At 53.7% G+C, this 14,037-nt stretch overlaps 1 protein-coding gene across 4 annotated transcripts; it reads right to left on the bottom strand.

Moving 5' to 3' along the window:
* Positions 1-786: 786 nt before the first annotated feature.
* LOC121448226 (chloride channel protein ClC-Kb) lies at positions 787-12,602 on the bottom strand. Of its 4 annotated transcripts, none has more exons than XM_041652061.1 (21): positions 12,577-12,602; positions 12,045-12,230; positions 11,308-11,436; positions 10,755-10,883; positions 9,435-9,574; positions 8,991-9,068; positions 8,839-8,917; positions 8,605-8,730; positions 8,172-8,256; positions 7,994-8,095; positions 7,421-7,505; positions 6,993-7,166; positions 6,204-6,273; positions 5,929-6,039; positions 5,362-5,575; positions 3,967-4,100; positions 2,133-2,221; positions 1,896-1,979; positions 1,593-1,679; positions 1,252-1,295; positions 787-916 (listed from the first exon to the last, which is right to left on the bottom strand). In XM_041652061.1, exons 2-21 carry the CDS (start codon positions 12,142-12,144, stop codon positions 910-912), a joined length of 2,067 nt encoding a protein of 688 aa, XP_041507995.1. In that variant the 5' UTR covers positions 12,145-12,230; positions 12,577-12,602; the 3' UTR covers positions 787-909. The 4 variants fall into 4 exon arrangements, with proteins under 4 accessions (XP_041507995.1, XP_041507994.1, XP_041507997.1 ...); XM_041652060.1 differs by having other exon boundaries at positions 12,045-12,151; XM_041652063.1 differs by lacking the exon at positions 12,577-12,602 and adding an exon at positions 11,561-11,673 and having other exon boundaries at positions 12,045-12,135.
* Between the last annotated feature and the right edge of the window lie 1,435 nt (positions 12,603-14,037).

Below are 14,037 nucleotides of genomic sequence, written 5' to 3'. Positions count from 1 at the left end.
TGGGAATTGAACTCAGAACCTTTGGAAGAGCAGGTAGTGCTCTTAACTGCTGAGCCATCTCTCCAGCCCTGTACTCTTGTTTTTCAATTCCCCTTTATATCTGTTGATTTATAGACTGGAGGTGGGGATGGGGGTGGGAACCAGGTCAGAAAGGAAATGAAAGGTGTGACTTTTCTGAAGACAAAATCCCCAAGGACTGACATATCCCCTGGAAATAGGACATGGGAGGGTGAAGGTGGATATGGAATCTAAGTGAATTGGGGGCACAAAACTTGGGGAGTGCAAAGGGCACAGCATGAGTATGGCAGGCAAGGTGTTCATTGGTCATGGTCTCTGTGTGTTATTTGGGGTATAGGGCATTCAGTACTCAGGGTTGTAGTAGATATATGGATTGGGGTACAGACATGGGTGGTTTGAAGTATTGGAGAACCCTGGACTTATGCTGAGGCAGTCACCTGATTGAATGGAAGGGCTGGAGTGCCCAGTGGTCATCTTAGAGCTGTCCCTTGAAGAGGATGAACTGCATGAGACCGGCTTTGCTGTACCTGAGCTGGGGGTTGTGGGTAGGGAGGGCACAGGCCAAGTCTGTAAGATGAAACTTAGTCCTTGGGGGACACAGATTACCCTGTGATAATTGTCTAGACAGACAAAGAAATCGTAGCAATAGAGCACTCAGGTGGGCTCCTTGGTCACCATGGTGAGAAGGGCCACTGAGAGAGGCCTATTTGATCCCAGAAGGCCCCCCTCCCCGCTCCGCACCCCCTTAAGGGAGAAGAGAGCTGAGCAGTGGCTCTAGACGTCGCTTTTATTTTTCTCCGAAGTTCTTGGTTGGCCACAGACGATCCCAGAAGGCACAAGGGTCCCCCTTGGTGACAGGACACATTGATGTATTGATGTCTTCACTTACTCTCAGCTCCTTCAGGATGGGGAGAAGTAACAATGGGGCTCCCTTCTTGGCTGAGTGGAGGGGCCCTGCTGTGCCAGGAAACTGAGCTGTGCAGCAGCAACCGCCCCTCCTTCTTCTGCCCCCCCCATTGCCCCCTCTAGGCTGCAAACTTCAAGGCTGCTGGCCCCCCCCCCCCCCCCCCCCGCTGCTGACATCCCCCTGCCACCCACCCAGGCTGCCCCTCCCACCCACTGCCGCACACAATACACTCACACACACACTCGCACACACACACACTCGCACACCACACACACACACACACACTCGCACACCACACACACACACACACGCACCTTTTGACTCACTTGGGAGTGGGCGGATTGGTCAGGGTTGAGATTGCTTTCTTTAACTAACAGAGACGACAGGACAGGGAGGAGGAGTGGTTAGAGGAGGGGAAGACTTGTCCCTCAGGGGCTTAGGCACTGGTGGCTCCCCTGGGAAAGATTGAGAGCAGGGTCCTGTCCCGTGCATGAGTAATATCAATGAACCCAGAGAGCGGCAGGGTTGGCTGGGGTCCCAGGCCCAGTGGCCACTCTCATCCGGAAAGTGGGTTACATCAGAGTCCCAGGTAGGCCTTAACCTTTGGCGGGAAGGAATTTGGCACTCCCACATCCTCAGCTCTGCCCCGCCCTCAAGATCCGAGTACCTCCACCCAGGTTACAGAGCCCACAGCTCTGCCCCGTGACGTCACGAACAGCAACTGAAGGTTCAGCAGCTCAAAGAGGTTGTGTGTCTGGAGGGGGGATTGAGAGAAACAGCTGACTTCCTGTTTTACTCGGCTCTGTGCCTGGTGAGCAGGTTGCAATGTGAAATCTGACCACTAGGGGTCGCCAGAGTCTGTGTGAGGAGCTGGGTGAGCCTCCGATAGAAGGAACCTGGTGGTCCACCGTTAGCCAGCCTCCCCCATCAGGCCTCCACCTCTACCCCCACGCTCTAACTCCCCCTTTACCTCATGCAGGGAGGTCTCTGGCGACAGCTGCAGGGTCACTGGTTGTATGGGGCAGCCACCAGCCAAGATATCCTGGAGACAGGGCTGGGGATGGGAAAGGACCATGGGGACTTGAGCCAGCCACCAGCTGCTACATCCTGATCTCCTCTCTCCTCTCTCTAAGAGGTTAGTCATCTCCTCCCTTCACAGCCCTGCTCACACCCCCACCCTGTCCCCACACAAGGTAGGGGAATCCACCTGTTGGCCTGGAGCCCAGGAAGCTGGCTCCATCTGGAGGGCTTGCACCAAGTGGTTCCTCTTTACAATGCCCACCAGGGTCTGAGACTCTAGGAAGTCCAGAGGGAGGGACATGTTATGAACATAGACATCACATTCGCTGAGCACCTACTATGTGCCGAGACGACGCAGGGTGCCCTCATGTCTGAGGAAACTTACAGAGTGTGTGTGTGGTCTTTCAGAATCCTTATCACCCTGTTTACGGAAGGGGAAACTGAGGCTTTGGTGGGCTAACTACTGCCCTAAACCTTTCAGCTTCCACATGGACACAGCAGCTGAGGGCATCTAGGCAAGGCTGCCAGTGGGTCAGCGGGTATTCTGATACCCTCACCCCCCATTTTAGGAGGGGGAAGCTGGGGACATCAGCCTTTGGGCATTTGGGCATCACAGTTGGGCTTTCTCTTCTGTTTTCAGTCCAGTTGTTTAAAATCTGAGTCAGGTCAGTGGAAGGGTGAGCCCTGAGGCTCACTGTAACCTGAGATCCTACTGAGCGCTGGTCCTACTGAGTGCTGAGGCTAAGCCAGCCTGGCTAGCCTGGACACATGTTGGGCATTACAGGCATCATGGGGTTGGTGGGCATTCCTCACTGTGAGTTCAAGGTCAGCCTGGTCTACAGAGTTCCAAGACAGCCAGGGCTACACAGAGAAATCCTGTCTTGAAACATTCCCCCACCCCCCCCCCCAAAAAAAAAAGACTGTAGCTCAGTAGCAGAAGAAATCTTGCTTAGCGTGCACGAGGCCCTGGATTCAGTCTGTAACTGGATAACACAATAGAAGTGCCTCTCCCTCATTTTAGAAACCAGCTCCTTCCTGGTAGACTGGGGGGGGGGGGTCCAGAGCCAGGGTCTGTCTCAGTGGGAGTTCTGCGACCCAAACCAATTCTCGGAGGTGACGCCTCTTGACAGGGCCTTCCTGTTGTGAAATAAGTAAATACGTGTTTGCCGTGATCTCTCCTGTGATGCTAAAGTCGTCCCATTAGTGAAGGGTGAAGCTTCTGATGTTTGCGTGGGAACCCATGGTGATCTTCATATTTTCATACAAGGACCCTGTAGTTCATATAACTCGAGAGGTACATCCACCACTCTTTCCCTGGTTAAGGACTGACTTTATTCTTCTCGATGGGGGCATATAGGTGACCATGTTGTGCCTGTTGCTCACTGCTCAAGGGCAAGTGAGCACCAGACTCCAACAATCTGCCGAGTGTGCGCCCCACCTCGTTTGCAGAGAGGGGTGTGTGGATGGATAGGTGCCCTGGCGGGGCTCAGGTAGCTCCTCCCTACCTGGTTTTCTTCTTCACTTAGGTAATGTGCTTTCTGAACTGGAGAAGGTGCTCAGGATAGATCCCCCTAAGACTTAATGCCATTCAAAAAGGCAACTGGAAGTGGGGAATGGGGGAGGGGGATGGCACTTGGGTCAGAAAGGAAGCTTCTGGAAGACCTTAGCAGTAGCCCTGTTGTCTGAGTTAACACACAAGGCTTGGTTCCCAGAATCCAAAGGACCAGCCCCGGGCCACCTTACAAGCACCCCTCATGTTTAGTTTAAACACATCACCCCACTTTCTCTAGCAGAAGTGGTCTTTAGGTCCATTTTCTCCATGAAGAAATGAAACCCAGAGAAACGAAGGGGCTAGCGCCGGGTCACACGGCCACCCAATTGCAGAGCTGGGTTAGGGAGCAGAACTGACATCATGCTTGCCCTTGCTGCCTGGGACACTGAGGGCCTTAGAGGAAGAATAGCGGAAGGAAGCCCAACCCCTTCTCTCAGGCAGCTGCCTTCTTCTTGCAGCCGCTACAGACCTGTAGTCTCCACCAGCGGGTACTGGGTCACATCTGTGGAGATCACAACCCTGATCACCTCCTCCAGGGGCATGTCCTTGGCCAGCGTGGTAAGGGTACAGTTCATGAAGTGATCCACAGTCACTGGGTAGGACCTGTGGGCAGAGGTGGGCACCCGTCAGGCCCTGGGATGGGGAGATGCTGGCCCCTGGGACAGGGCAGAGTCCTTGGTGCCTTACTGGGAGAGACCTGTGTTTCTCTAGGATGGGTTTGCAGGGGCTACACCAGTGGTTCACAGCTGTTCCTAGTGCTGTGGTGGACCCCAACCATAATTTTTTTCTGTTTTTTCAGGACAGGGTTTCTCTGTCTTCCCTAGCTGTCCTGGAACTCATTGACCTCAAACTCACAGAGATTCACCTGCCTCTGCCTCCGGAATGCTGGGATTAAAGGCGTGTGCCACTACCACTCAGCTATAAAATTATTTTTGTTGCTAATTCACAACTCTGATTTTGCTGTCTTATGAATCGTAAGTATCTGTGTTTTCCCATGGTGTTTGGTGACCCCTGTGAAAGGTTCATTTGGCCCAATGGGTTCAGTCCCCCAGGTTGAGGACCACACAATTCTTTTCTTGTTGTGTTTTGTTTTGTTTTTCGAAACAGGGTTTCTTTGTGTAGCAGCTCTGGCTGCCTTGGATCCCACTTTGTAGACCAGGCTGGCCTCAAACACACAGAGATCCACCTGCCTCTGTCTTCTGAGTGCTGGAATTAAAGGTGTGTATCACCACTGCCCAGCTAGAACCATAAGTAACTTTTTTATTATTATTTACTTTTATTTTATGTGTATTGGTGTTTTGCCTGAAAGTAAGTCTATGTGAGAGTCAGATCTTGGAGTTACAGACAGTTGTTAGCTGCCATGTGGGTGCTGAGATTTGAACCTGGGCCCTTTGGGAAAGTAGTCAGTGCCCTTAATTGCTGAACCATCTTTCCAGCCCCAAATCATGTGTATCTTAAAGGCAGGGAAACTGAGACTTGTTTGGAGTTGTACCGTGGACTCAGTGACTCTTGAAGCCTTTGAGTTGTGCTGCTTTGGGGACCAAAGATGCTAGGGTACAGTCTGGTCAAGAAAGGATCTCAGGGCCCATTTGCATGCCCACCACCCAAAAAGGCCATCAAAGCAGGGGTAGGGAGGAGAAGGACCTCCCTGACCTGGTGCTCATTCCCTCTCAGCCTCGCGTGATAGAGACCTAGGTCCTCACCTAGCCCATAGGGCTCTGGGGATGTCGAGGTCTAGAGGGCAGTTATGTATCAGCCTGACCCCTGTACAGTTCAGAGTCAGCTGTGCTGCTGATTTCCTGGGATCCCTCCACCCCCAGACGACTCTGGGTATCATCACTTCATCAGCCAGCTCAAGGCTCACCCAATCTTGCGGCCACGAATCCACGGCAGGTATGGCAGTTTCTTGACGATGATGGTGCCATCATAGAAAGAGGGTTGACAGCTCTGGGAGATAGCGTTGGCCACCAGCACTGCCATCAGCACAGGCAGTGCGTGAACCATCTGTCCGGTCAGCTCAAAGACCAGCAGCGCCGTGGAGATGCTGTGGGTCACCGCCCCTGAGAAGGCAGCAGCTCCTGCAGGGACAGAGCCACGGTGGGTGACTCAGGCCAGGAGCCAACTCACCCAGAGGGCAAGGTGGGCATAGTGTGACTGTGGTTAGGCCCAGCAATGTGTAAAGAGCATGTCCTGGCAACTGTGAGGAGTACCTGGTCATGGTAAGAGGAAAGGGATTCAGAGCAGGTGGCGGATAGGGAGAAAAAAAACACAAGAGAAAGCTGGAAGGCTTGGGGGGAAGGAATGGCTGAGGGGGTGGACAGGCCTGCGGAGGAGTGGGGACACATTGGGCAGGTCAGTGACTACTATGCACTTCTCCTGTTGCAGTTGAACCCACGAGCTCTGCCCACTTGCTGGTCCCAGGTTCACTCACCTGCCAAAGCATAGGCTCCAGGCATGATGGGATTGACCTCACCTCCAACCACGATGCCCTCTGGGAAGGCGACAGACAAGGCCTCTCCCAAGAGGCGTCCAATGACAGCTCCTGCCACAGACTCAGGGTGAAGGAAATAGCCATGCTGACCTGATTCCCCCAAGGCCCTCAGACCCTGCCCCATCTCCAGTACCACTTTGGGAGGGAGATAGTACGGGGAAGTCAGGTCCCTCGTGCCCCTGAACCTTCGTGGAACTTTGGGACCCCAGTCTTACCGTAGATAAATGTGGGCAAGAAGTACCCAGCGGGGATGGGGATGGTGGTCGCCAGGATCAGCATCCAGAACTGTAGAGAGGTTGGATCCACATGGCAGGAGTTAGAAGCAAACAGGAGGGCATAGAGAAGGGGAGGGATGGGAGGCCCCCAGGCCAGGGCCCACGGCAGCTCCAGCACTAGAGGTGCCACCAACCAGGAGAAAGAGCCAAGCAATCCTCAGTAAAGCACCCACTGGGTGTGAGCACATGCCAGTGGGTTCCTCTCCTCACTCAGGCTGACCTTTAGCAGAGGGCAACTATCCCATCTCCAAGAGTAATGGGTGCCAGGGTCTGTGTGTAACTGCTTGCCCCTGAGCCTGACCGCTTCAGCCTGGTCCCTGAAATCCATGTGGAGGGAGGAGAAGACTGACTTCTGCAAGTTGTCCTTTGACCTCTACATTATACTATGGAGCGCTGGCACACACTCGAGTGCACACACACACACATGCACACACTCATGCACACACAGTTTTGTAAGGAATAAGGGAACTAGTTGCTATGGGACATCACTGTCACCCAGCACCTGGGAGTCTGAGATAGGAGGAGCACAAGTCACAAGCCTGGACTACATAACGAGACTGCACCCCTCAAATGAAGGAGGAGGAGGAAGAGAAGAGGGGAGCAATTGAGGCTGGGAGGGTTTCTGAGGGGTGCAGTGGGTCATGGTCAGATCAGCGACCTGGATGTAGGAGGCAGGGCTCCAGGCTTCAGCTCAGGAAGCAGCCCCTCCCACCCAGGACTGGCCGTCACCTTCATGACCAGAAAGAAGACTAGTGTCCCAAAGACAGTCAGCTGCGGGTGGCACCATTCCAGCCACAGGTTCTGGGGGTCTGGCTCCGCTGGCCAGGATGGGGATGAGTTCTTGGTCATCAAGGCCCACGAGTTGTTGTCAAACAGTGTCTCCAAATGTTGCTCCATGGACAGCTGGGACAGAGGCAGCGGCAGGTCAGCCTGTCCCCATTCATTCTCTTGTCCATCTGAGCCTTAACTACCGTACCCCTTCCCAGTTAGGGACTCTGAGGATGGCTCTGCCATTGCGGAGCTACAACCTTGACATCTGAAAATTGACCTGTAGACATTTTCATTAGGTGATTTCAGGGGACTGGGTGAGAAAGTATACATGGAAGGGCCAGAGATGAGGGTTTTCTATTGTCATCGCCAAACTTGGTGCGCCTTACCCGGGAAGCCATGAAGCGGCCCACACCAGGAGGATAGGTGATGGAGGCCAGGACCAGGGCGGCCAGAGCAGCATACAAGGGCTTGCTGTGGGGAATGAGAGTCCCAGTTTTCCTCCCCTCCTTCCCCACATCCTTGGGGTTCACACCGAAGAAAGGACTACAGAGGGGGAAGGGGGGAAACTTCCAGATGCCCTCCCCACAAGAAGACAGAGGTGCACTGAGACCAGGACACCTGGTGCGAGAAGGGGAGGGGCTGGAGGAGAGTTTGGGACAGAAAGGAACTGGGGTGCTGGCCTAGGGCATACAGAATGCTAAAGGCAGGTGTGTGTGTTTGAGGTTGAGAGAGGAGAGGCAGGGATCAGGGAGGGGGATGTGAATTCAGGAACCAGAAAGACTCAGTGAGGGACTTAATTTTCACATAAGTGGGGCAGTGGCTGTAGGAGCTTGAAGGGACCTCAAGCCAGGTGTGAGCTAGGAGGAGCATTGGGGGATTAATGGAAAGAAGGGTTTGGTGAAAGGGGTGGGTCTTTATGGTAGGTTGGAGGGGGCCAGCCTCTGAGAGGCCCAGTATACCTAGTGGCTAGCAGTTTGGACGTGAACCCATTGGCCTTGAGGAAGAATAAGAATGATCGCTGGCAGAAATTGTACCCACAGCTCAGAACGCCACAGATGGCCCTGGAAGCAGAAGTGGGGGTGAGGCCAGAACCACTTTAGTTTGTGTATGGCTTTCAGGGTTTGGGGCCCCACTCACCCCAGGACCACAAAAAAGAAGATCTCTGGTAGATCAAAAGGTATGTCCACCCGAAAACTGGTCTTGTAGAGGGAGATGATAGTCTCTGGGGAGAGAGGGAAGCAGGTGGAAATCCAGTGCCAGCCTTCCCACCCAAACCCAGTCTCAGAATAACCCAGGCAAGGCAGACACAGCATCAGACCCAACCCCCGAATTTCCCTGCAATTCTAGGGACCTGGCTAGCGTCCCAGCTAGACTCAACACCTCCAGCCCTTAGGGTTCTCCACCCACCCCATCCCTGCTTAACGCAGGTCAGACCCTGTGTCCTCTTAGAAGGACAGAGAAGAGAAAGGAGAAGTGGAGGGGGAGGAAGAGGGAGCAGAATTAGAGAGGAGCCAGAGGGAGGAGTCACAGAAGAGGAAGGGTAGAGACCAAGTCCCAATGTGAGGCTCACCCTGCTCACTGTTGAAGACCGCCAGAAGGCGGAACATGAAGGCCCCGCAGGTGGCAGCGAAGAAGCCCCTCCAGTAATCCCAGACCGAGAAGTGAGAGGACATGACCTCGATGCTGAACAGGACACCTAGGGGACACACAGCTCAGGGGACCGCTATCCCCTGGCTGCAGGACACTGTGTGTGTGTGTGTGTGTGTGTGTGTGTGTGTGTGTGTGTGTGTGAAGGAGCTCTCACCGCTGAAGGGGGCTGCGAAGACCGTGGCCACGCCCACTGCTGCTCCTGCGACCAGCATTTCCATTTTCTTGGTCTTGTTCTGGGAAGAACAGTATCCTGGGCTCAGCTCTCTACACCCCTTCCCCAAGGAGACCCAACCCTGTGCTTCTCACCTCAGACTCCCCGATGATTTTGGTGCGCACATGGCCCAGGTAAGCCGCGGTGATCACACTTAGGTGCACAAAGGGGCCCTGCAGGGTGAGGCAGTACAGTGCGGCTGGGGATGCTGCACCCTACCTCCCAACCCTTCCACTTCCTCCTCTCCTCTTCTGTTTTCCCCCTCCTCCCTCTTCTTCTCTCTCCTCCACTCCCACCTCCTTCTCTTTCTTCTTCCTTCTTAGGGCCTAAGGAACAAAGGCACAAACCTTGCCCAGCAATAGATCGCATCACATCCTTGTCCTAACCCTCCACCAACCACTCCAAGATGGTTTTTGTCACATTTGAGGACCTGGATGTGCTCCCCCAAGACTGGGCTCACTTAATTTAGGCTGGCTATACTGTGGAATATGGAAAAGGGCAGCACAATAGGACGGTAAGTGGGCCCCCCATGTCTGTACCAGTTTTCCCAGGAAGATGGTACTGCCTGTTGCCAAGGTACAGGAGAGGCCTGCCACCTTGGCCCCAAAGTTCTTGATGTCTAGGTAATCCTCCAAGATCACACCAGACAAGATGGTTTTCACCTCTGGGATCCCAGACCCTGGTCCACATAGGTAGAGAACAGAGGGAGAGAGGGTCTGCATTAATTCTGCGTGGACCCTGTGTGCACAGCATTCTTGGGGCACTTTCCTAGGGAGCCCCTCTTGTGCAACTGTTCCTTCTGAATTGAAACATTCCCTCCTAGAGCAGGGAGAGAGGATGGCTAAGATTCAAGAAATAAACTGGCTATGGAGGCGCATGCCTTTAATCCCAGCAGTCAGGAATCAGAGGCAGGCAGATCTCCAAGAGTTCGAGGTCAGCCTGGTATATGTATCAAGTTGCAGACCATTTAGAACTATATAATGAGACTCTGACTTTAATTTTTTTCCTTTCGTTTTTCATGTAATAAACTCATAAGGTACAGGAAACTCCTGAAACTCACAGGATTCACAAGGCCCGTCCCCCAGGGTTTAATCAGCACCAACAATTGCAGGGGAGGGATGATGTTCTGCCAGTTAGTAGAACTGCCTATAAGGCTCACTTTTCACCAGTTGCCGCCCATGCTGGGTGGGCTTTTCAGTGATGCTCAAGCTTTTGAATCACCCATACTCTCTCTGTAAGTCCAATTTGTTTATTATGCATATGGTGTTCTGCCTGTATGTATGCCTGCAGGCCAGAAGAGGGCGCCAGATCTCATTAGAGATGGTTGTGAGCCACCATGTAGTTGCTGGCAATTGAACTCAAGACCTCTGGAAGAGCAACCAGTAAGTACTCTTAGCCTCTGAACCATCTCTCCAGCCCAATTCATGGTTTGCTCATTGTTTCGGTCTGTTGTTGGACCTCTATATGGGATGAGCACATGCTTGCGTCTCCCCAGGAAAAGTCACAAAAATAGCCTCATACCCCCCATGAATACGATTCATAACAGTTTCCAGAAGAAGAAATTGGGGGTTGAATGTACTCTCAAGATTCCCCCCAGACTAGCTAGGGGTAGCTCCAGAGTCCTAGGGAATCTGGCCATTGGCTATAGTCCTGAATGGAAACCAGCCCTCCTTCTTGGCTAGAGGAGCTCAGGGAAGTCAGATAGAGCGGGTGATGTACCGGGTCCTCTGCTGTCCCTCTCCTTGTGTGGCTTTGCGTAAGTGGCCTGGCTGCTTCCTCAGCAGGATGTGAAAAGATTGGGACTCATGGGGACGGCAGAATAAGGCAGGCTGGACAGAAAGCAGGTGACCATGACTCACCTCCAGAGGATGGCGTGATACTCTGTGAGAAGCCGGAGGAGAAGGACAGGAGGGCCACAGGGTACACAGTCCAGGAGAGATACCGGAGCAGGTGACCGTCCCCAATCTCTCTGTACAGCCACTTGTGCGCTGGAGATGCCCAGCAGTCAGGGAGCCACCAGAGCCTCTACAGCCCTGGGGCGGGGTGGTCAGACTTTTGTGCCCACTTATGGTCTAGGAAAAGGCTCAAGACCACCCAATGAGAAGTGAAAGAGAAAACTGTGCCTGGGGTCGAGGGCTATTGAGCTGAGAGGAAGGTGGGCGAGAAGGGGTGGCCAAGCTCAGTTTAGAGAGGCTCCATCCTCTCTGTGTAGACGAGATAATGAAGTCCCAGCAGGGCACAGAACCAGCCCAGAGACACACAGCAAATCAAGGGCCAAGCGAGGCTCAATTTCAGGCCTGACCACTCACAGCCTTTTCCCTCCCCCGCTGCCCCCGGTGGTCCAGCTGGTATCCCAAGTACATATAGGAACGCCATCGCTCTGCAGGGGTGTGCATGCAGAGGAGGCCTTACCTCTGACCACGCTCCTGATAGCGACGTTCATGGCATAGCTGATCAGAGCCATGAGCACCCCATGGGCCATCAGGAAGTACCAGTCCTCGCCCACACGGAACAGCCACTCTTTCACCCACTCCAGGGCCCCTGGGCAGGACACTGGGGTCACAGCTCCTCCCCTGGGAGCTGTTCAGGCTTTGGGCAGGAAGGACCAGGCACGACAGGGTAGGACTTCCAGGACCGAGGTCCAAATGATGAAGAGGGACTCTACCTCACAGGAGGATCCAGCATGATTTGTGGCAAGCGTGTGTGGTGTGAATGCCACGCCTGTATCCTACAGAAGGCCCCTGACCTCCCCTGCCCCATCTCCTTCCACACTGGGACCTAGAGGAACGGTTAAAGGGAGCAGCGGGATTGGAAAAACTGGACGTTGCCGCTCTAGTCAGTGTTTGGTAGGGTCTGCATCCCAGAGGGCACGGCAGGGAGGGGTGCCCAGTTGCATCCCCAGCACCAGCTGCCAGCTCCACTCGAAGCTCACCCCCTCTAGCTGTGGCCTCCAGCGCCTAGACCTATGTTCTTTCTGGGGTCCCTCCTTTCTCTGTCCTCTGGCTACACAGGGTGAACACGCAGACCCCTGGCCACCCAAGAGATTGTACGTGTCATCTGGGAGCACACAGAAGGGGGGAGGGTGCTCTTGGGCCTAGGGGGAGTGTGGTTCTGTACATACTCTGAGGGGGAGGGGACCCAGTTCTTACCCCGGATGCTTCTGCGGGCGCGTGGACATGGACCCCACAGCTCTTGCAGAGTCACTGGCTTCCCAGAGGAGCCCTCATGGAGCCCCACCAGTTCCTCCATTCTTTCTCTGACGACAGGTAGACAGTGCTTGGTGAGCCACTGTGCACCTGTGCCCCACTTCTAGAATATTCCAATGTACTCTGATTCTTAAATACAAGGGAAAACTGTGTGTATTGTGCATATATAAGGTCCTTCCACTCCCAGAAGTCCTAATCAGAACCAGTTCCCTGTTTTAACTCCCACTACTACCCCCTGAGACACTAGGCTGTTTCTACTACTCAGAGCGGTCATTTTGCCCAGGGATAGCCTGTCCCCAAGGGCAGCTGTGATGTCCTATAGCCGTCCTCTGGAGGCCAGAAGACCCCCAAGTCCTGAAGGAGATCCTTGCAGGCAAACACCTCAAGGCCCCACACCCTCCCTCTCCACGTCTGCACTGGCCCTGGCAGGTGCTGTCCAAGCCTGTGCCCCACTTAGCACCCAGCTGTCCCTCACCTGCCAGAGCGTCCTGCTGAAGGCCCTCGGACACAGCCTCTTTGTTTGCAGAACCTGTGCACCTGGTGCACCTGAACGGGGTGCCCTCCACCAATCAACACCCTCCCCTCCTTCCCCTCCTGGGGTTAAGGAAGCCATTAAGAATGTCCTTGAGAAACTGGTCAGAACTCACCAGACTGACTGACCAGGAAGCTACCAAGGCACCAGGAGGGGTGGATTTCCTCATCTAGAGCTAGGCAGCAAGAGCGAGCGCCCTTGCTGTGGTCCCTGGGGCCTCCTGGGGTCTGGGCCTGGGAACAGCAGCCTCTGACCGTGCAGGAGAGTGAGAGTCCTCTGCTGTCGCTGAGCCTCAGGGTCTGGACTCTCAGCTGGACACGGCTGGACACAGAAAGGGGTTTTAAAGTATAATGGGGGAGGGGAGGGAAGGGGTGCAGCAGAAGGCACATGCTCAGAACTGCCTCAAATGACTGAGTTCTCCCCCAAATCCAGGGAAAGGGCCCCTAATGGCATTGCAGAACTGTGAGGCTTCTTATCCGAGATCACAGAGGCCCGCTGAAGTAGAGGCACGCACCCAGAGCCACCACCTCAAAGAGCCCAGAGGTTGAGGGCCAGAAGCAGGACTCCCACCATGGTTTGCCTGACACCTATGCAGGCACACTGTTCTGGGGGTTCGCTTCGACAGTCCCATCTTGTTCAGGGGTGGGGAGGCAACAGTGGTGAACCGGGAGGGCTGGAGACCACGAGGCAAGGAAATGAATGAACTTTTCATCCAGCCTCTGAATCTCAGAAAACTGCCCCTGTGGCTGTGGCAGGGCCCTCTGAAAAAAGCATGAGGTGATGGCAAAAAAGTGTATGTGTGTGTGTGTGTGTGTGTGTGAATATGTGTGTACATGTGCATGTGTGTACACATGTATTGTGTGCCTGTGTATATGTGTGTGTGCATGAATCTGTGGGTGTGTATATGTGTACATATGAGTTTGCATGTATGTGTGTATGTATGTGTGTGTGAATATCTGTGTGCACGTACATATGTGTACACAAGTATGTATGTGTGTATGTGTATGTATGTGTGTGCATGCATCTGTGTGTGTACATATATGAGTTTGTGCATGTGTGTATGTGTGTGATTATGAGTGTACATGTGCATATGTATGCACACATTATATGTGTGTATGCATGCATCTGTGGGTATGAGTATGTGTACACATAAGAGTGTGTGCGTGTGTGTGTATGTGAGCTGGCAGCACTGCTCCGCTGTTTAGCGTGGCCTCCACGCCCTTGTAAGTTGAAGTAATGACGCCCTTTTGCAGTGCTTGATGAAAGGCCAGAGAAATGCAGTTGCTCACCAATGGTCACAAAGCAGAGGTTGAACTTGGGCTCAGACTGTCTGTCCCATCTCCAAGCTCCCAAGAAACTGGACACAAGATAAAGAGCTTGTGCCTGGGGCTACTTTTAGAAGAT

Source organism: Microtus oregoni, unplaced genomic scaffold (assembly GCF_018167655.1).
Source record: "Microtus oregoni isolate MIOR12 unplaced genomic scaffold, Mior012 000005F_ref0000423, whole genome shotgun sequence".
NCBI classification, from domain to species: domain Eukaryota; kingdom Metazoa; phylum Chordata; class Mammalia; order Rodentia; family Cricetidae; genus Microtus; species Microtus oregoni.
This window is presented reverse-complemented; position numbering and strand designations above follow the sequence as displayed.